Source organism: Lipotes vexillifer, unplaced genomic scaffold (genome assembly GCF_000442215.2).
Source record: "Lipotes vexillifer unplaced genomic scaffold, Lipotes_vexillifer_v1.1 scaffold302, whole genome shotgun sequence".
Taxonomy (NCBI): Eukaryota; Metazoa; Chordata; class Mammalia; order Artiodactyla; family Lipotidae; genus Lipotes; species Lipotes vexillifer.
The window spans coordinates 1,064,568-1,085,993 of NW_006798913.1; the positions used below are offsets into that span (position 1 = coordinate 1,064,568).

At 40.0% G+C, this 21,426-nt stretch overlaps 1 protein-coding gene across 1 annotated transcript in view; it reads right to left on the reverse strand.

Moving 5' to 3' along the window:
• Nucleotides 1-21,426, reverse strand: part of PRIM2 (DNA primase subunit 2) — a 272,677-nt gene that overhangs the window by 23,875 nt on the left and 227,376 nt on the right. The window contains exons 10-11 of the mRNA XM_007471183.1: nt 19,151-19,277; nt 12,645-12,727 (exon numbers count right to left, since the gene is read on the reverse strand). Of these exons, the coding sequence (XP_007471245.1) occupies nt 12,645-12,727; nt 19,151-19,277 (210 nt within the window). The remainder of the gene's footprint in view (nt 1-12,644; nt 12,728-19,150; nt 19,278-21,426) is intronic.

Here is a 21,426-nt window from a genome sequence, read left to right on the forward strand (position 1 = left end):
CAGGGCTTCCCTGGTGGCGCAGTGGTTGAGAGTCCGCCTGCCGATGCAGGGGACACGGGTTCATGCCCTGGTCCGGGAAGATCCCACATGCCGCGGAGCGGCTGGGCCTGTGAGCCATGGCCGCTGAGCCTGCGCGTCCGGAGCTTGTGCTCTGCAACGGGAGAGGCCACAACAGTGAGAGGCCCGCGAACCGCACAAAAAAACACAAACAAAAACAAAACAAACCAAAAAAAACTACAAGTAACAACCAACAAGAACAAAACATACTGGATTTCATCAAAATTAAAAGCTCTTATCCATCAAAAGAAACTGTCAAAGAAGTGTTAAGACAACCTACAGAATGGGAGAAAAAATTTGCAAACTAACCGCACAAAAAAACACAAACAAAAACAAAACAAACCAAAAAAAACTACAAGTAACAACCAACAAGAACAAAACATACTGGATTTCATCAAAATTAAAAGCTCTTATCCATCAAAAGAAACTGTCAAAGAAGTGTTAAGACAACCTACAGAATGGGAGAAAAAATTTGCAAACTGTTAATAGACTAAATGTTTATATCCCCTCCAAAATATGTATGTTAAAATCCTAACCCCCAATGTGATGGTACAAAGAGGTAGGGCCTTTGGTAGGTGATCAGTGCTCTATAAGAGAGACCCCAGAGAGCTCTCGCCCCCTTCTGCCTCATGAAGACACAGCGAGAAGATGACCATCCATGAACCAGGAGATGGGGCCTCAGTGGGCACTGAATCTGCCAGCACCTTGATCTTGGACGTCCCAGCTTCCAGAACCATGAGAATACATCTGTTGCTAGAAGCTATCCAGCCTATGGTAACTTGCTATAGCAGCCAAAATGGACTAAGACAGAAATCAGATATCTGATAAGGGTCTAGTATCCAAAAAATATAAGGAACTCTTAAACTCAATAACAAAAAGACAACACAATTCAAAATGGGCAAAAGATGTGAACAGACATTTCTCCAAAGAAGACATACAAACAGCCAACAAGCACATGAAAAATAATGACAGCATTAGTCATCGAAGAAATGTAAGTAAAAACCACAGTGAGGTACCACTTCACACCTATCAGGATGGTGTTATGGGCTGAATTGTGTTCCTTCAAAAAGGGCATGTTAAAGTCCCAATCCCTCCTGCCTCAGAACGGGACCCTATTTGAAGACAGGGTCTTTACAGAGGTAATGAAACTAAAATGAGGTCATCAGAGTCAGCCCAAATCCAATACGACTCGTGTCCTTACAAAAAGAGGAAAGAGGATGCACAGAGGGAAGACGATGTAAAGACACAGGGAGAACGCCACGTTAAAATGAAGGCAGAGATTAGGGTGATGCATATACAAAGCGAAAGACGCCAGCAAACCGCCAGGAACCAGGAGAGGCCTGGAACAGATCCTCCCTCATAGCCTCAGAAGGAGCAAAACCCGCCAACACCTTGAGTTCAGATTTCTAGCCTCCAGAACTATAGACAATAATTTTTTTTAAGCCACACATTTTGTGGCGCTTTGTTACAGCGGTCCTAGAAAACTAACACAGATGGTTATAACTGAAACAAAAGCGGGGGGATTACAAACGTTGGCAAGGAAGCGGAGAACATATAGAACCCTCACAACACAGCTGGTGGGAATGTAAAATTGTATCACCTCAGTGGAAAATAGCCTGGCAATTCCTCAACTAGTTAAACACAGAATTACGTTATGACCCAGCAATTCTACTTTTAGGTGTATACACAAAAGAACTGAAAGTAGGCACTCAGACAGATACTTGTATGTGAAATGTTCACAGCGGTGCTCTCAGACCATACAGCTGAAAGGGGGAAACAACTTACTGTCCATCAAGGGGTGAATGAATAAACACACAATGGAATACTATTCCGCCATAAAGAGGGATGAGGTACTGACAGATCCTACAACAAGGAGGAACCTCGAAAACACGCTCAGTAAAAGAAGCCAGACACAAAAGGTCACCTGTTGTATGACTCCATTTACATGCAATCCCCAGCATGGACAGATCCATGGAGACAGCAGGCTGCCAGAGCTGGGTGGGCTACTTCCCAGGGACCGAGTTTCACTGGGGTCACGAGCTGGCTGGTGGTGGTTGCACAACACTGTGAATGTACTAAGTGTACTGAATTGTATGCTTTTAAATGGTTAATTTCATATCATGTGAATTTTACCTCAATAAAAAAAAAATGTAATGGGGACTTCTAAAACCCTGTTACGAACTGTAATTTATACTCTGAGCTATTCTTATCTTTATTTCATATTATTTGCCAGTGTTTAAATAATGTATTAAACATATTCCTAAATGTAGGTACCCCCAAATCATTATTCACCTCACAGTAAAGGCTTTCCCTGAAAAAAACCAAAAAGAATTTCAACTGAATTAACAGTAAAAAGAAAAGTAAGAAAGGAAAGTGCTGCAGAGGAACAGAGCTCTGTAGCATCAGGGCCATGGGGCGCATGGGTCTCACCTTCTCCAGTGTTGCTTTGACATCTGAACCCCTCATCACAGGATGACAGGGTGGCAAGAGCCAAGGGAAGCCCAGTCCACTGTGTAAAGCCCCCATCCCAGCCCTTGGCACAATCACGCAGAGCAGACCAGAATATAAAACCAGAAAGGAAGTCCTGTGCCCAGTGACAGACCAAGCACACCGCTCACTTCTACCTAATAAGAGAGAAAAGCTACTGAGGAGTAAAAGCATTCACAGATTACAACAAAAGGTGTTAGCTCTACTATGACACATAGTACAAAGAACTATCACCTTTAAAGGTACTCTGTGGGCAGCAATTATTGTTCTTTATTAAACTGTATGAGAATTAAAGATATGTCATATGTTATTCAGCACAGTAAAAAGACAACTTTACTAGTAAGAAAGGATACATACAGGGCTTCCCTGGTGGCGCAGTGGTTGAGAGTCCGCCTGCCGATGCAGGGGACGCAGGTTCATGCCCCGGTCCGGGAGGATCCCACATGCCGCGGAGCGGCTGGGCCCGTGAGCCGTGGACGCTGGGTCTGCGCGTCCGGAGCCTGTGCTCCGCAACGGGAGAGGCCACAGCAGTGAGAGGCCCGCGTAACGCAAAAAAAAAAAAAAAAAAAAGAAAGAATACATACAGCACACTGTTCCAGGCGCCAGTGAAAAAACTGCAATCTGAAAATGGGAAGGCCCGGGGAACCCAAAAAAAAAAAAAAAAAAAGAAAGAATACATACAGCACACTGTTCCAGGCGCCAGTGAAAAAACTGCAATCTGAAAATTTCAAGTGTGTCTTTTCACAACAAAAAAACCCAACCTTTACAGAGAAATAAAAGTATTTAAGATCATTTAGAGATTTTATTCAATATTCGGAATGCAGATTCTTAAAATGTCTGTATCTTAAAATATTAGTATTTCATCATAAAATTGGAATTTTTATGCAAAAGGTGAAAGCAAAATGAAAAGACCAAAACTCAAGACACCTAAATTAGGCAGGAACTATTGACAGATATGGTAAACTGAACAAACTAGCAAAGCACTGCAAGGATTATTACCTCACTGGAAATTCTTAAAAGAAATTGAGCTTAAAATGCATACCAGTATTTTAAGGAGGAAAAAGGGAAGGTGCCAATAAAAAACTGGCCAATATAGCTTGTAGACATACTTATTTATTCATTTGGTCACCAGCTTGGACAGTTAAGAGAGGATTTTCCAGGGTCTCAAATCTCTGAACATTTTACAAGCACAGAAAACAATGGCCTTTGCTCCAGATCAGTTTCAAGGATGTTCCTGTAAACCAACAGCCTTACATACAGAACCTTCCACTGAACGGAACTGTAGGCATGCGCACTGTCCAAGAGGAAAGATCCAGAACCCCACACTCGGAGTTTCTCTCCTCCGAAAGAACCCACTGCACAGGTCACAGTACCTGGCCTTCCTCACACTGCTCCGTGGGAACTGGGGTTCGGGGAGCTGACAATCTTCAGGTCTTCTGCCATCATCCGTGAAATTGTGGCAGCTAAGTTCTCAGGTAGCAAGGAGGACAAAATTTCAGACCTTTCACAGCCCTTAACATGGACAGGACACTACGGTAGGTAGTGGGAGGACAGAGGGATAAAGGTTAAAACCCTCACATCCAAAGACCTCACATCAGCTCTTACTACTGCTATTACCACCTACTCATTAGGCACACACCACTTAATTTATACTTCATACATAACATGAGACTGTCCCATTCAACCTCTAAGTGGGTACTGCCTGTGGAAGTGAAAAATAAATTTTTTAGTATACAGTGCAGCTAACTTCTAATATCAAAAGCTTCCACACCACATTTCTTCCCTGCTTGGTCTGTTCCCAAGATGCAATTACTTTTCATCATTTCCACTTTGGGTCATATATTTAGATTGTTGCCTATATAATTCTAAATTACATGCTGATATTTTGGGTTCTTTATTTATTAACTTAACCTATTGAATTCCTGCTATGAAAGATGAATAACTGGTTCTTTATGCTACCACTTACCTATTCTCTTTTTTTCCATTAAAAAAGGTATAATTTTCAGACAGTAAAATATTCCCCCTTTAGTGTATAGTTCTGCAAAATTTGACAAATTCATTCATGATACCACCTCCACAATCAGATTGAACATTTCCATCACCCAAATGACCTCCCATCCCTTTGTAACTAACACCTCCTCCATTCCCAGCAATCACTCTGTTTTCTGTACGTATAGATTTGTCCTTTGCAGAATGTCACATAAAAGGAATCATACCATATGGCTTCTTTCACCTAGCATGATGCCTGCTGTTGGGTATACCAGTAGTTTGTTCCTTTTTAATTGCTGAGTAATATTCTACTGCATGACTATAGGTAGCCTCAGAGATGCTGTGGGTTCAGTTCCAGACCACTGCAATAAAGCGAGTATCACAATAAAGTGAGCTACAATTTGTTTGGTTTCCCAGTGCTATTAAGTGTGTAATAGCTGTATGCCTAAAAAAAACAATGCACATGTCTTAATTTTAAAATACTTCATTGCAAAAAACACCACTAACCATCATCAGCTTTCAGCAAGTCTTAATCTTTTTGCTGGGGGAGGGTCTTGCCTTGATGTTGGTGGCTGATGACTGATGAAGGCGGTGGTTGCTGAATGCTGGGGTGGCTGTGGCAGTTTCTAAAACTAAGACAATGAAACCTGCCATGTCAACTGACGCTTCCTCTTGCAAATGATTTCTCTGTAGGATACAACGCTGTGTGAGCATTTTACCCACAGGAGAGATTCTCTCTAAACTGGAGTCAGTCTTCTCCAACCCTGCTGCTGCGTTATCAACTAAGATTATAGAATATTCTAAATCCTTTGCTGTCATTTCAACAATCTTCACCAGGATTATATTTCGTCTCAAAAAACCACTTTCTCTGCTGATTCACAAGAAACAACTCCTCATCCACTCAAGTTTTATCATAAGATTGTAGCAATTCAATCACACCTCTGGGCCCCACTTTTAATTCTAGTTCTCTTGCTATACCCACCCTATCTGCAATTACTTCCTCCACTGAAGTCTTGAACCCCTCAGTCATCCATGAGGGTTGGAATCAACATCTTCCAAGCTCCTGTTAATGTTAATATTTTACCTCTTCCCATGAATCATAAATGTTCTTAATGGCATCTAGAATGGTGAATTCTTTTCAGAAGGTTTTCAATTGACTTTGCCCAGATCCTATGCAGCTAATAGCCTTACAAAATGTATTTCTTAAATAATAAGGCTTGGAAGTTGAAATTATTCCTTGTCCATGAGCTGCAGAGTAGATGTTATGTTAGCAGGCAGGAAAATAACATAAATTTTATATATCTCCACTAGAACTCTTGAGTGGTAAAGTGCATTGTCAATGAGCAGTAATAATTTGAAAGGTATCTTTTCTTTTTTTTTTTCCCTGAGCAGTAGGTCTCAACTGTGGGCTTAAAATATTCAGTAAACCATGCTGTAAACAGATGTTCTGTCATCTAGGCTTTGTTGTTCCATTTACAGAGGACAGGCAGAGTACATTTAGCATAATTCTGAAGGGCCCTAGGATTTTTGGAATGGTAAATGAGCACTGGCTTCAACTTAAAGTCACCAGCTGCATCAGCCCGTAACAAGAATCAGCCTGCCCTTTGAAGTTTGGAAGCCAGGCATTGACTTCTCCTCCCTAGCTATGAAAGTCCTAGATGGCATCTTCTTCCAATGTAAGGCTGCTTCGCCTACATTGAAAACCTGTTGTCTAGTGCAGCCACCTTCATTCATTATCTTAACTAGACCTTCTGGATAACTTGCTGCAGCTCCTACATCAGCACTTGCTGCTTCACCTTGCATTTCCACGTTATGGGGACGGCTTCTTTCCTTAAACCTCATGAACCAACCTCTGCTAACTTCAAACTTTTCTTCTGCAGCTTCCTCACTTCTCTCAGCCTTCACAGAATTAAAGAGAGTTAGGGCCTTGCTCTGGATTAGGCTTTGGCTTAAGGGAATGTTGTGGCTGGTTTGATCTTCTATCCAGAGACTAAAGCTTTCACCCTATCAGCCATAAGGTTGTTTCACTTTCTTATTATTCATGTGTTCACTGCAGTAGCACTTTTAATTTCCTTCGAGAACTTTTCCTTTGCATTCACAACTTGGCTAACTGTTCGGTGCAAGAGGCCTATAGCTTTCAGCCTGTCTTGGTTTTTGACATGCCTTCCTCACTAAACTTAAACTTTAGATTTAAAGTGAGAGACGTTTGACTCTTCCTTTTACTTGAACACTTGGAGGCCATTATGGGGTTATTAACTGGCCTAATTTCAATATTGTGTTTCAGGGAATAGGGAGGCCAGAGGAGAGGAAGAGAGATGAGGGAATGGCCGGTCAGCAGAGCAGTCAGAACACACACAATATTTACTGATTAAGTTTGTCACCTTACATGGGCGCAGTTCGTGGTGCCTCCCAAAATTACAATAGTAACATCAAAGATCACTGCTCATAGATCACCCATAACAAATATAACAATAATGAAAAAGTTTGAAATATTGCAAGAACTACCAAAACCTGACACAGAGATACGAACTGAGCAAATGCTGTTGGAAAAATGGCACTGGCAGACTTGCTTGACACAGGGTTGCCACAAACCTTCATTTGTTAAGAAAACACAACATCTGTGAAGCACAGTAAAATGAGGTATAACACAATTTGTTTATCCAACCACATGCTGAAGGACACTGGGTTTTTTCCAGTTTGGTGGAATTAGAATAAAGCCACTATAAACCTTTATGTACAGGTTTCTGGGTGGACTTAAGGCTTTTATTTCAATGGTATAATTATCTAGTAGTGGTGTAACTAGCTCAAACAGTATGTGCAAATTTAACTTTACAAGAAACTGCCAACTGCTTTCACAACAGCTCTACCATGTGGGCCCCCAGCAAGAATGAGACTTCCAGTCACTCTGCATCCTCACCAGCACTTGGTATTGTTAAGTTGTTTTTTTTTTTTATTAGACCAATTCTAATTGATGTATACTTTTAAAATCGCATTTCCCTAATACCTAATGCTGAACTTTTTTTCACGTGTTTATTATTCAAATATTTGGTGAAATGTCTGTTCAAACTTTTTACTCACTTAAAAACTGTTTTCTGATTATTGAGCTTTGAGAGGACTTTATATCTTTATAGTTCTGGAGATAAGTACTTTATGAAATACATCATTTGCAAATAGTTTTCTTCCAGTCTATGGCTATTTTATAATTCTCTTAACAGTGTTTCTGCAGACCAAAGTTTTAATTTTGATGAAGTCTAATTTATCAACATTTTCTTTCACTGAACATACTGAATCCAAGGTTATTCAGATTTTCTTGTTTTCTCCTAGAAGGTTTACATTTAGATCTATGACCCACTCCAAATTAATTTTTTTAAAGGTATGAGGTATGTGTCTAAGTTTTTTTGTTTGTTTTTTGACATATGGACTTTCAGTTTTTCTAGAACTACTTGTTGGAAAATACTCTTTTCCTATTGAATTGCTCTGGCACCTTTATTTAAAATTCCATTGCCCATATATATGTGGGTCTGTTTCTGGACTTTTTATTCTGTCCAGTTGATCTCTATGTTTATCATTTCCCTAGAACCACACTGTCTTGATTACAGTAGCCCTACAGTAAGTCTTGAAATCAGGTAGTGTGTACCTCTAACTCTGTTCTTTGACTGTTTTCATCAATGTCTCAGCATAAAGATCTTGCACATATTCCATAGATAAATACGTATAAAAAATTATTTACATCTTTTTGGTACTATTGCATATGAAAATTTAAAAATTTTTAAATTTCCAGTTGTTCTTTGGAAGAAATATAATTGATTTGTGTATACTGACTTAGTATCCTGCAATTTATTAGTTATAATAGCATTTTGGTAGGTTCTTTGACATTTTTTTTCATAGATAATCATATTGTCTGAGATTAGAGGAAGGTTTTCTTTCTCCCCTTCTAATCTGCCTTCTATTTCTTTTTCTTCCCTTACTGTACTGGTTACAGTCGTAGAACGTACTTTGTCTGATTTCAATTCATTTCAATTTTGTAATGGATTTTTTAAGACCAGGATGTGACCTATGTGGGTGAGTGTGTATTCACCTGCTGTGGGGCAGTACGTTTATAGCTCAAGTCTTCTACATCCCTACTCGTTCTCTGTCTGCTTATTCTAGTTATTACTGAAAGAGGAGTGCTCAAGTCTCCAAATGTAACTTGATTTGTCTGGTTCTCCACTCATTTCTCTCTGTTCTTACTGTGTGTGTGTTTAAGCTATGTTGTTGGGGTATGAACACTTAGGATTCTGATGTCTTGCTGGTGACCTGACCTCCATGTTTTTCTCTTCTGGGGGAAGGCTGAGGAATAAATGCAGGACTGCCCATCATCTTTGGTTTTATTGTTGTTCAGTTCCAGTCTTCCTAAGCTGGATACCAAGCTCATTCAAAAAGGATGATGAAATGTGATCCTATAAATATGCTTCTTTAAAAACTAAGTGATGCCAATTAAGTCACAATTATCTCTCTTCTGATCATCAAAATTCTGATTATTAAGATCTAAGTATTTCTTAATGTTGAAGGTATCTTTTTCAAGTAGTTTTTCTCTGCAATAAAAGTAGCTCCATTGAGTTTTACATTGCATTTAAATGCATTTAAATGCATTTAAGTGATATTTTTCTTGACTTTCTTTCAGTATTTTAACATGTACTTGGAGTTTTTAAGCTCTAATTTGCACTTATGCCAGCCTGCAACTAAGTACTCATCAAGATGTTTTACATGGATTTTTCATTCATCAACTTTCTTCCCTTTAGAACACAGCTCCTGAGCTGGCTTCACTCTATTGAAAAGCCACATTAAATGAGAGCAAAATATTATTTACAGCTTGCGCACATGCACTCTGCATCTGTGTTCATCTCAGACAAAAAGTTACAATGCAGGTCCAAAGGATGATGTGGAAATTACTATCACAGCAACTAAGTAAGGAATCTACTTGTGGATTGAGCATAAATGGAGGAATGCAATGGAGTCAAAGGTAAGAATGTACATACATAGTCACTACTGTTAAATAAAAGCATTACTCTTCTTGATAAACATGATAATAGCCTATATTTTTTAAAAAGTGATTCTTCATGAAGTGTCCATCAACAGATGAACGGACAAAGAAGATGTGGTACATATATACAATGGAATATTACTCAGCCACAAAAAAGAACGAAATATTACTATTTGGGACAACATGGATGGACCAAAAGAATATTATACTTAGTGAAGCAAGTCATACAGAGAAAGACGAATACTATATGACTTCACCTAAATGAGGAATCTAAAAAAACAAAACAAATGAACGAACATAACCAAAGAGAACCAGAGTCATAGATACACAGAACAAACAGGTGGTTGCCAGAGGGGAGTGGGTTGAGGGGAGGAGAGACACAGATGAGGGAGATTAAGAGGTACAAACTTTAAGTTATAAAATAAATGAGTCACAGGGATGATACGTACAGTGTGGGGAATATAGTCAATAACTATGTAATATCTTTGTGTGGTGACAGATGGTAACTAGAGTTATCATCGTGATTATTTGAAAGATAAAGAAATATCGAACCACTATGTTGTGTACCGGGAACTAACATGGCATTGTAAGTCAATTATACTTCAAAAAGCAACCAACCAACAAATAAACTCATAGAAAAAAGAGTCAGACTTGTGGTTTTCAGAAGTGGGGTTGTGGGAGGGGGGACTGGATGAAGGCAGTCAATCAAAAGGTAGAAACTCCCAGTTATAAGATAAATAATTACTGAGGATGTAATGTAGAACACAATAAACATAATTAACACTGCTGTGCATTACATGTGAAAATAAAGAGTTTTCATTACAAGGAAAAAATATACTTTTTTCTGTTTCTTTACTTTTGTTATCTATATGAGATGATGGATGTCTGCTAATCTTACTGTGGTCATCACTTCATGACGTATGTAAGTCAGAGCACTGTGCTGCACACCCTATACAGTGCTGTATGTCAATCTTGTCTCAAGAAAACTGGAGAAAAAGAAAAACAGCAAAGGCGTGTACACTGTGGTCACGATGTAACGGAGACTTAAGCTAATTCTGCTCGGTTAGAGAGGGATTATCTTTGTTTCTATCTTTATCAAGCCCACCCTCTCTGATGGGTTCTTTTCTCCTCTTCCTGCAAACAGGCTCAGGACTCCTCTGGCCCCAAACATGCCAACAAACCACCCATGAGGCTTACGCTGATAGCGCCAACACCCCTTTCACTAGCACCTTCTGTGAAACATGCTCACTGTCTGCAGATCCAAGCCACTGTCTCATTCATTCATCTTTAAGTGACTGTGATCTTGCCCTGGTTTCCCCCAGGACACTGACGCCTCTCACCAAATCCAGTCACCTCTCCTCAGTCCTAATCCCACCCAGTCCCTCAGCTACATAGGACCCTGTGGTCCACACCTCCTCTCACACCCCTCTCCTGACTTTTGTACACTGCATTTTCCTGAAGTACTCCCTCCCTCTCCCCGCATTTCTGCTCTGTCCTTCTACTGCCTGACAAAGGGAAGCATCAGCCAAGATTCTGTTCTGAGTCCGGCTTTTGACTCCCTACCCCCTCTTCTCCATTATTTGTTCTCCTCTCCCACAGAAAACTCACAATAATCAGCTCTAAAGTAAACTGGGGTTGAGAAGAAAACGTGGAGTCCAAAGGCCTGGCTTCCATTTCTGTTTCTACTGACTTAGTTGCTGTGTACCCAAGGGCATGTAACACCCCACATCTCCACAAAAGTGAAGAGATCTCTTCTAATGTCCCTTCCAATCCCACAGTTCTACAATTCTAACCCTAAAGAACATCAGATTTCCAGCTGGAATTTCTCTAATGCACTGACAAATCCACATTCTGTCTGCCATTTAACTGTCCCAGCTCCAAACCTAATCTCTCAAACCAACAACTTCTTTTAGGTTGCCTATTAATATTGATGTACTGGTGCCACCAATACCGTAAGCTTGAAATGCTAGTAATCCTATACACTTACTGTCTTTTATTCACACTTTCTCTCTTTTTAACCACCCCCCATACACTCAAGGCCTAATTCACAGAGCATCTCTTCCAGGAAGTGATCCTCAGCCTCCCAATCTGGTAGCCATCCCCCATCTTCAGAAGAGCCGAGACACTCTATGTGTGCCTCTTTCATTACACTCGGCACATGCTTCCCTCCAGATTCTGGTTATGAAGGAGCAGGGTTTATTCTGAATCTTCTTAGCATTTGCAAAGAGCACCTTGAGCACTGCTTTCCCCAGAGGATGGAAAAACCGTAAGATTTGAACTAAATTGACTAAACTCAATATATACTCTGGATGAGCAGAAGCAGTAGAGTTTTCTAGAATGATTTTTTTTTTCAAGAAAAAAAAATTCACATATAATGATTTAGATGTTCTGGCTCTAAAACAGATATTGTTCTTTTTCAGCTAAGGAAGCAGAAGCTCCTCTTGAACTCCTTCAAAATCCAAGCCAACTTACAAAGCACACTAGAGACAGTATGTCTGTGAGGTCACAAGTTTTTTAAACGCATGTTTATTAAATGATATACTCTTAAATATTTGGTTTTACATTTGAGCATTTCTTTTTTTATCTAAGTGGTTTACGAGGCAAAGTACTTTGATAAACTGTTCGACCTGATGAACTATCCTCGGAAGTGTGGATCTGACGTAGTAAATGAGAATGCCCAGCCAGTGCATACTGCGCTATCTTCTCCTTCAACTTCCCTGCAGCACAAAGTCTCCAAAATGAAATATGATATCATTGATTTTCAGCTTCATTAATAAGCTTCAATGCATTCCTCTAAAAACTTTTTAAAAATGCCCCCCATTGAGACAGTAAAACAAATTGAGAGGGAAAAAAAAGGTTTTCAGCTTCCGTCATTACGTAAAAATGCAGCCTAGCAGACAGAAGAACTAGAATTTCCAAGGAGTCTAAAGCAGAAAAGCCAAAGCTTTGGCTTAATTCACCTAGAAGACAGGATGTTTGGCGTGAGGCCCAGCAGGTAGTACACCGTGTCGCTGCAAGAACATGACATGAAACTGAAGGGCCTGTCCACTGTCTCATTACTGAGGCTGCAGGGCAGGGTCCGACCTACCTGGCTGATCCCTGAGGGAGGGATCTTGTACGCCTGCAGCTTCTGTCTCAGCAGCTCGGGATCACTGTGCCGGAAGGGGCACCCTGACAACGACAAGCAGCACAGCAGCAAGGTTATTCAACAGGACGTAATACAACACCACACTCGAAAGACTGTCTGAGCGCCCCTTAACTGTCTAACAGCTTATTAATAAAAAAGTTAATTGCCCATGGGTGCAACTACTTTCCTCTCTTTATCTAAATGATGACTGAGCTGTGCGGTTACCAGGGCACTACAGCCTCAAGAGTTACATAAAACATTCCAGCATTCTCAGGCAAGGCTGCCCACTCACTAGAAGGAGGAAGCAGTTTTAATTATGCTACTAGCTAACAAGCAGAGATAATCACCAAGTAGCTATAAAAGAGTTTACCTAAAAACTTTATACAATCTCACATTTTTTTCTAGTTTAAAAAAATTACATAAAGTCATAAAGGATGACAGATGGTGTAAACAAAAAGAAAAACATGCAAACTCTAAGAAATATAAAAATCTCACATCATTTTCACATGTTAATTTTATGCCTACTTCCCAAAGAGTAGAATCCATATAAATTTAAAGGAATCCCAGATGGGAATGAGATGACAAATAGGAAACTGCTTCATAGAAAAACAACTTATAGTAGGTACATGTAATCTCTATATTATTTCATGAGAAAAATATGGATGGACTACTAAAAAATATGCATAAATAAGAACACAGAAGAATTGAAATGTAAAAGCTGTATTAGGCCAAAATTTAGGAAATTTTAGGTATTTTAATAAGAAACTGCAATGATAAGTCAACATACTTAATTTAAAATTTAATACAGGAAACCAGATAATTTTTTTCAGTCATACAGATGATGGACCTGTAAGTTAGAAACAACTGTGCATTTTTAATGAAATCAATGGAAAATTGGTCGCAGCAAAAATAATGGAAAAAGAGCCTAGATGCTAAACAAATGTGTTTACCAAAAGTCTTAACTACAAGTAAAAGCATCCAGAATAACACTGGATTCCTACAAATTATGAAAGTCACAAAATTCACTGTAGTATATAGTTTATTAAGATCAACACTGTAATGTCATTTAGTACGAGGAAGTGTGACGAGCAGCTGTACAGCACGTAGTTAAGAGTCTGGAGCTGCCCTTCCTGCATGTGAATCTCAGTTTACCAGCTATGGGTCAGGGGACCATGGGCACGTCTCGTGTCTTGTTGTTGACTCAGGTTCACTGTCTGTCATGTGTGGGAAATACACCCGCAGAGCTCCTGTGACAATGGAGGATAAAGCCCTTACACTCTTTTGGCCCGTAGGAAGCACCCAACATGGGTTAGCCAACATTATTACTCTAAAAAAAGTCTGATGATGAAATGGCAAAGGGTCCCAATGAGAAAGAAATGAGGCTTAGTTAAGCCCAGAATTATTAAAGGTCACCAAAAAGAGACAGATTAATTGAACTGTCCAAATTTCATTTGAAATAATGGCTATACCTGTAATGAAAAGGATCAGAAAGGGCAAAGCCAAGAAGAAACTGAAGACTGACAAAAAACCAGAGATCACAAAAAAGTCTTTCAAAGCTACGCTCACAAGAAGAAGAAAACAGAAGAAACAAACCACCTCAGGAGCAGGGAAGCTGGTGTTATTTTGACAAATGACAGAAAGAAAACAGAACTTGACAACTCCTACTTTGTTTCTATCTTCCACAACAAAGGGAACAATCTTCCAAACTGGAAAGGGCTGAACTCACAAGGTAACTGAAGATAAAGTGAATGTAGACACAACTAATGTTGATTCCAGCAAAGTGTTGAACAGAACTTCCCAGCACACATTGTGGAAGGGATGCATAAACAGTCTGGAATATAGTTCTACCTACATCAACTCTGACTGGCTGAACAACACCATTCCAGGCAGTGCTGGTTAATGAAATATGTCAACCTAGGGACGACAGAGCTTTGCAAACTACACAAATCTAAAAGGATAAAGACTTCTGGTTTCCAGTCTGGCACAGAAAGAGCTTAGAAGTTGTCACTCCATCCTAACAAGTAAAAAGCTGAACAGGGCTTCCCTGGTGGCGCAGTGGTTGAGAGTCCGCCTGCCGATGCAGGGGACAGGGGTTCGTGCCCTGGTCCGGGAAGATCCCACATGCCGCGGAGCAGCTAGGACCGTGAGCCATGGCCGCTGAGCCTGCGCGTTCGGAGCCTGTGCTCCGCAACGGGAGAGGCCACAACAGTGATAGGCCCGCATACCGCGGAAAAAAAAAAGCTGAACAGACTGAAAAATCAACAACTCCTCTCAGATCTGTCAAAGAAAAAGAAATGAGGTCACAGGGCAAACCACTGCCCCCAAAATTGGAGGGAGAGGCAGACACAGAGAATCACAACAAACCAGAGCAGAAACCTCTGTAGGAACCAGCACTGGGGTAGGAAAACCTAACCTGTAACTGACAAATTTCTGGAGTCTCTGTGTGCACACATCTGAGAGTCAGAAGCTCCAGGGAGACCGGTCAGAGGAGGGCCATACTCTGTAGCTGAACTTCAGGGGCTCTACCAGGTGCTCACAGTGAATAACAGAGAAATCCCCTCATGCTCTAGCACGGGGGTAAGCAAAGGCACCATTTTAAATACTCTGGAGTACTCTGTTCCTCTTAGTAAGGCTGCCCTCAGGAGAAACTATTTTACCAGAGCCTGACCTACCTGGGGGAAGAGAAATGCCCAGCTCCAGCCTCCTGGGGCCGTCCTGTCCCCCCAAAGGGAGGAAGCTGAGAATCACTGTTGAAGTTCATAGCCCACAGCCACAGGGTCACTAAACACTGAGACCCAATTACCCAATCCAACACTATAGACACCCCCCTGCTCACCACGGCATCACTACAGACCTATGTACTGGAGTTTCTCACATCTACCTTTCAACAAAAAATAACAGTGTGAAGAGACTGAAAACGTGTCAGAATTAGAGCCAGATAAGGCAGGGATACTGGAGTTATCAGACTTGGAATTTAAATTAACTATGATTAATATGCTGAGGGCTCTACCGGAAAAAGTAGACAACATGCAAGAACAGATGTGTAATGTAAGCAGACAGGTGGAAATTCTAAGGAAGAATCAAAAAGAGATGCAAACACTGTAAGAGAAATGAAGAATGCCTTTGATGGGCTTATTAGCAGACGCAGCTGAGGGAAAAGATCTCTGTGCTTGAGGATATGTCAATAGAAACTTCAAAACCAAAAAAAACAAAAGGAAAAAACAACAAGAACAGAATAGCCAAGAACTGTGAACAACTATGAAAGGTGTAACATATGAGAATGGGAATACCAGAAGGAGAAGAGAGAGAGAAAGAAACAGAAGCAATAATGACAGAGAATTTCCCCCAAATTAATGTCAGACACCAAACCGCAGACCCAGGAAGCTCAGAGAACACCAAGCAGGATAAATGCCAAAAAAAGGCAGCTAGGCATATTATATTCATATTTCAGAAGATCAATAACAAAGAAAAATCTTGAAAGAAGCCAAAGGGGAAACACCTTACCTACAGAGAAGCAAAGAAAACAATTATATCTAACCTATCCTCAGAAACTGTGCAAGAAGAGTGGAGTGAAACAGTTAAACTGTTGAGAGAAAAAATCCCTCAAACCCAGAATTCTGTACCCTGCGAAATTCTCCTTCAAAAGAGGAGAAATAAGGATTTTCTCTGACAAAAAAAATTAAGGTAATCTGTTGCCAGACCTGCAGGGCAAGAAACATTAAAAGAAGTCCTTCAAAGAGGAATAAAATGATACAAACCAGAAATTCATATCTACCCAAAGAAAATTTGAACATCAGAGAATGATAAGGAAAGGTAATATAAAAACTTTTATTTTCCTTATTCATAACTAATCTGACAGATAACAGTTTGTTCAAAGTAATGGGAACAGTGTATTCTGTTATGCATGTTTATGTATGTATCTGTGTGTGTTTATATATTCTTAAGTATAAATGAAATGAATGACAGAATGATACAGGGAAGTAGAAATATTCATTATTATAAGGTACTTGCATTACTTATGTGTGATGTGGTGATTTGAAAAGAGAGTTGGATTAGTTGTATACATATAGTGAAAACTCTTTAAAAAATAAAACTAATTTAAAAAGTAACAAAAGAAATACAATAGATATGCGAAGAAGAGAAAAAAATGGAATCATATAAAATGCTCAGTTAAAACCACAAAAGGCAGAAAATGTGTGTAAGACAAAAACAAACAAAGAATAAGGGCAACAAATAAAAAACAGTAACAAATATGGCAGCCATTAATCCAACTATACCAATCATTACTTTAAACGTCAGTGGTCACCCATTAAAAACAGATTGTCAGAATGGATCAAAATCAAGACCCTACGGTGTGTTGTGTACAAGAAAGCCACTTTAAAGACATATATGGATTGAAAGTAAAGACAGAGAAAGATACACCATGCTAACACAAATCAAAGAAAGTGGGAGTATCTATGTTACTTTTAGATAGAGCAGTGTTCAAAGAATGGGAGTTTATGCAGGATAAAAAGGGGTATTACATAAGGATAAGGGGTGAATACTCCAAGAAGACATCACCATCTGTAATGTGTATGCACTTAACAAAAGAGCATCAAAACACATCAGGGAAAACCTGAGAGAATTGCGAGGAGAAGTGCTGACTCCACTGCTGGACTCTACCTCCATCAAGCTGGACAGATCCCACAGATGGAGAATCTGCAACAACACAGTGAGCTCACGAGCACCATCACTCCGGGACAGAAATGATATCCATAACTGGCTACACCCAACAGTGGCAGACAGCCACTGTTCATAGGGACAAGCCCTCTGCTGCGGGCCATGTTGACATGGGGACAGCTGAGCAAGTGTGGGGCAGAGGGCACCCAGGAACTCTCTATACCTCCTGCTCAGTACTGCTGTGACCCTAAAACTGCTCCACAAAAATAAAGCTTACTCACTTAAAGAAAGGGTAGATCAATGTGTCTAAAAAACAATACGAGCTCATTGAGTGTTTGCTAAGTACAGTGGTCCCTCAGCATCCACAGAGGACTGGTTCTGGGACCTGCCTGGGATACCAAAGTCTGCAGGTACCCAAGTCCCACAGTTGGCCCTCCGTATCCGAGGTTCCACATCCTCAGATTCAGCCAACCTCGGATCGTGTAGTACTGTATATATTTGTTGGAAAAAATCTGCATGTAAGATGGACCCACGCAGTTCAAACCCCTGCTGTTCAAAAGTTAGCTGTGTATTATTTTCTAGCTGATAGAGTTTAAATTAAAAACAAAGTAAAACAAACAGAATGGACCAGAATAAATAAGATACAAAAACAGGAAAAGAAATATAAAATCCTCTCTTTAAGCTAATAAAAATCAACTAAGTAAGTGCTGAGTGTGAGGACCTGGAAACCGACAGAAGAACCACTGAGAGTTTCACTTGGCCAAGCTCAGTGTAAGTTACTCCCTGGTGTGGCCACTGGGAAAAGCTACAGACTTTCTCACCACAAGTATCTGGTCAGCTGTTTTCGAAGTTTAGAAGACATCAAAATCACCCAGAGAACTAGCAAATAAATCTGAGTTTATGCGTCTGAGGGTGGAGCCTGAGCCTGTATTTCTAAAAGTTCCTTAAGTGCCTGACACAAGCGGTGAAAACTGCTCACTGTGTGTTCCAGGACTGGTCACCTTTGCATCTACTAAATATGAATGCTCTGGACACAGGAAGCATCTTTCTTAAAATTCCATTTGAGATTTTTTTGATCTTTAACAGCCTGCAAGTGTGTGATCTTCTAAAAAAGAATTTCATTTAAGATGCTAAAACAAGAAAAAGTTTTGACACATATTGCAGTCAGCTTTGGTAATCTAGAAAATTTAACTAATATGGACTATTAAATTATCCTCTCACATACCAGACAAGTGAGGAGCTTTTCAAGGTATGCTCAGAGAACTATTTTAGAAAAAAGTTGTTAAACTCAGAAATCTACAGAAAACAGATTAACTTTCTTTTTAACCTACAACTTAGGCAAATTGATAGATGTTTGAAACTGTGACTTGTTAAATCCCTCAATCTTTGTTAATCAGATGATAGTAATGAGAATAAAACACACTCTCCCTCAGTAGTCTTTGAAAATTGATCAATCTACTGTTCCAAAATTCGAGGCACTCAATTTTAAAAAGCTTTGAAGAACTCGCATCAGCCTTCTAAGACACATGCAGAACAGGAGAAAGAGAATAGCAGGTGAAGGGGACGGAGGACTAAAGAGCCCAGTCCAGCACAAAGTAGAGCACAGCAGAACCACTTTCTTGTGCTGACCCAGCTCAATAATAAGCCATACCACTAGAAGCTAGTGGAGCTCTGGCTTGACCTGATGACCGACACAAGCTACAAACCCGTTCCCCTTAGTAATGCAAAAACCATTCCACTGTTTCAGTGTTTCCTACAGAGCTCCTGGGTTCCTGTACATCACAGACACATCCAGAGGAAGCACTTACCATGATAATCCCCTTGGCTTGGTGGATTGGTTAGGATAATCTTCAGGCAACTGTAAGGCGTATAGTCTGTCCTCTTGCCTTCCTTTCCAAAGCTATGACGGATATTGTAAGAGTAGCCTTTATCAAACTGATTAGAGGAAAAAGAAAGAGACAAAGTAAGCCAGCATTGTACTGGTGGTGTCAACAGTGCCCGCTGGAATCGAAGAGTACAAAGTGATTTTTCTAAAATAAATTTAGCATTCACAGGCAGATGTACAACATTTGGGTCCTTTACAGGTTTTTAAAGGTGCAAAACTTAAAGGAAACACATTTCTCAGGTTAGAGACACCTTATGTTTGTATGTTTAAAGATGAGGATAATCCTTTCCTGAGAAGAATAATCGATTTGCTCATTTCTTGGTTTGATTCCAAAGATCATGCTAGATGTAAATCATCTTCTCTACTCCCTTTATCCTAGTCTTCCCTGAATTCCCACATCCTGGCTATTCTACTTTTGAAGTGTCTCCTAACTAATTAATGCCTTCTTCTGGATTTTCACTATACAAAACAAGCAGTCAGAAAATGCTTGATGAAGGAACTACTGTGATTGCCTCCTGCCTGGAATTCCTGACTCATGTTCAAAATGCAAGGTAATGGCATAGGAAGGACTTTGAAATGGGTGGGATAAGAAGAAAAAAGGAACTCATATTTATTGAAAGGCTCAGTATAGCGGGTCTAAGCTATCTAATACTTTCAGGAAAGCAGGACAGAGAATCAGAATAAGAGACTGGAAAATACTGTGGGTTTTTATGGGTGAGATTTTTTTTTTCATTTAAGTATAGATGATTTACAATGTTGTGTTAGTTTTTGGTATACAGCAAAGTGATTAAATTATACATACATATATTATATTCTTTTTCAGATTCTTTCCACTATAGGTTATTACAAGATATCAAATATAGTTCGCTGTACTATATAGTAGGTCCTTGTTGTTTAGGGGTGAGATTTTAAAATTTGAGGCTATAATTTATATTTAGTGAAATGCACAGATAGATCTCAGGTCTACAGTTTGATGTAACACATACCTGCATCAAGAGACAGCATATTTCCACCATCCAAGAGCCCCCCTGAGCCCCTTCTCAGCATTCTTCCCCACCCTCCACACCCAGAAGCAACTACTGGTCTGACTTTTGTCACCGTGGCTTTAGCTATTCTATAACTTCACATAAATGGAATTGTACAGTCTTTATTTTTGTTTTTGTTTTTTTGTTTTTTGCGGTACGCGGGCCTCCCACTGCCGCGGCGCACAGGCTCCAGACGCGCTGGCTCAGCGGCCATGGCTCACGGGCCCAGCCGCTCCGCGGCACATGGAATCCTCCCAGACCGGGGCACGAACCCGCGTCCCCCGCATCGGCAGGCGGACTCCCAACCACTGCGCCACCAGGGAAGCCCTGTACAGTCTTAAGTATTTTGTGTCTGATTTTTTCATGTCTTTTCATGTTTTTGAGATTGATCCATGCATCACATGTATCGTCACATGTATCAGCAGATTGTTCCACTGTATGAATATACCAGGTAGTTTATCTAGTCTCCTGCAGATGGACACCTGGGCTTTTCCAGTTTGGGGCTGTTATCAGTAAAGCTGCCATGCACATTCTTGCAGATGACTTTTGTGGACATTATTTTCATTTCTCTCAGATAAATACGCGGGAGTAGAATTGCTGCTAATCATTTTCCAGAATGGCTGTACTATTTTATACCCCATCAGCAATGCATGAGAGTTCCACATTCTCCCCAAAGTGTGGTGGTGTCAATTTCATTCATTTTAGCCATTCTAACAGATGGGTAGTGGTATCTCATTCTGCATTTCCCTGATGACAAACACTGTTGAGTACTTTTTCACATGCTTTCTTGGCTGTGATATGCCTTATTTTGTAAAGTGTCTGTTCAAGTCTTTTTAGAAACTGTGTTGACAATTATTCCATTGAAAGAATTCTTCATATATTCTGGATACAAACCTGTTAGGTGTTACAAATATTTTCTCAGTCTGTGGCTTGTCTATTTTCTTGACGTTACTTTTTGACAAGATGAGCAGATGTTTTAATTTTGATGAACGCTAATTAAATCATGTTTTTATGGCAGTGCTCTCTGTGCCCTCTCTAAGATAGGTTGCAGAGATATTCTGTATTGTCCTTTAGAAGCCATAATGTTTTAGCTTTTCAGTCTAGGTCCTGATTCTTCTCGAGCTAATTTTCGTATGTTCTCTTTTTATCCCCTGTAGGGCAAGAAAAATATTTT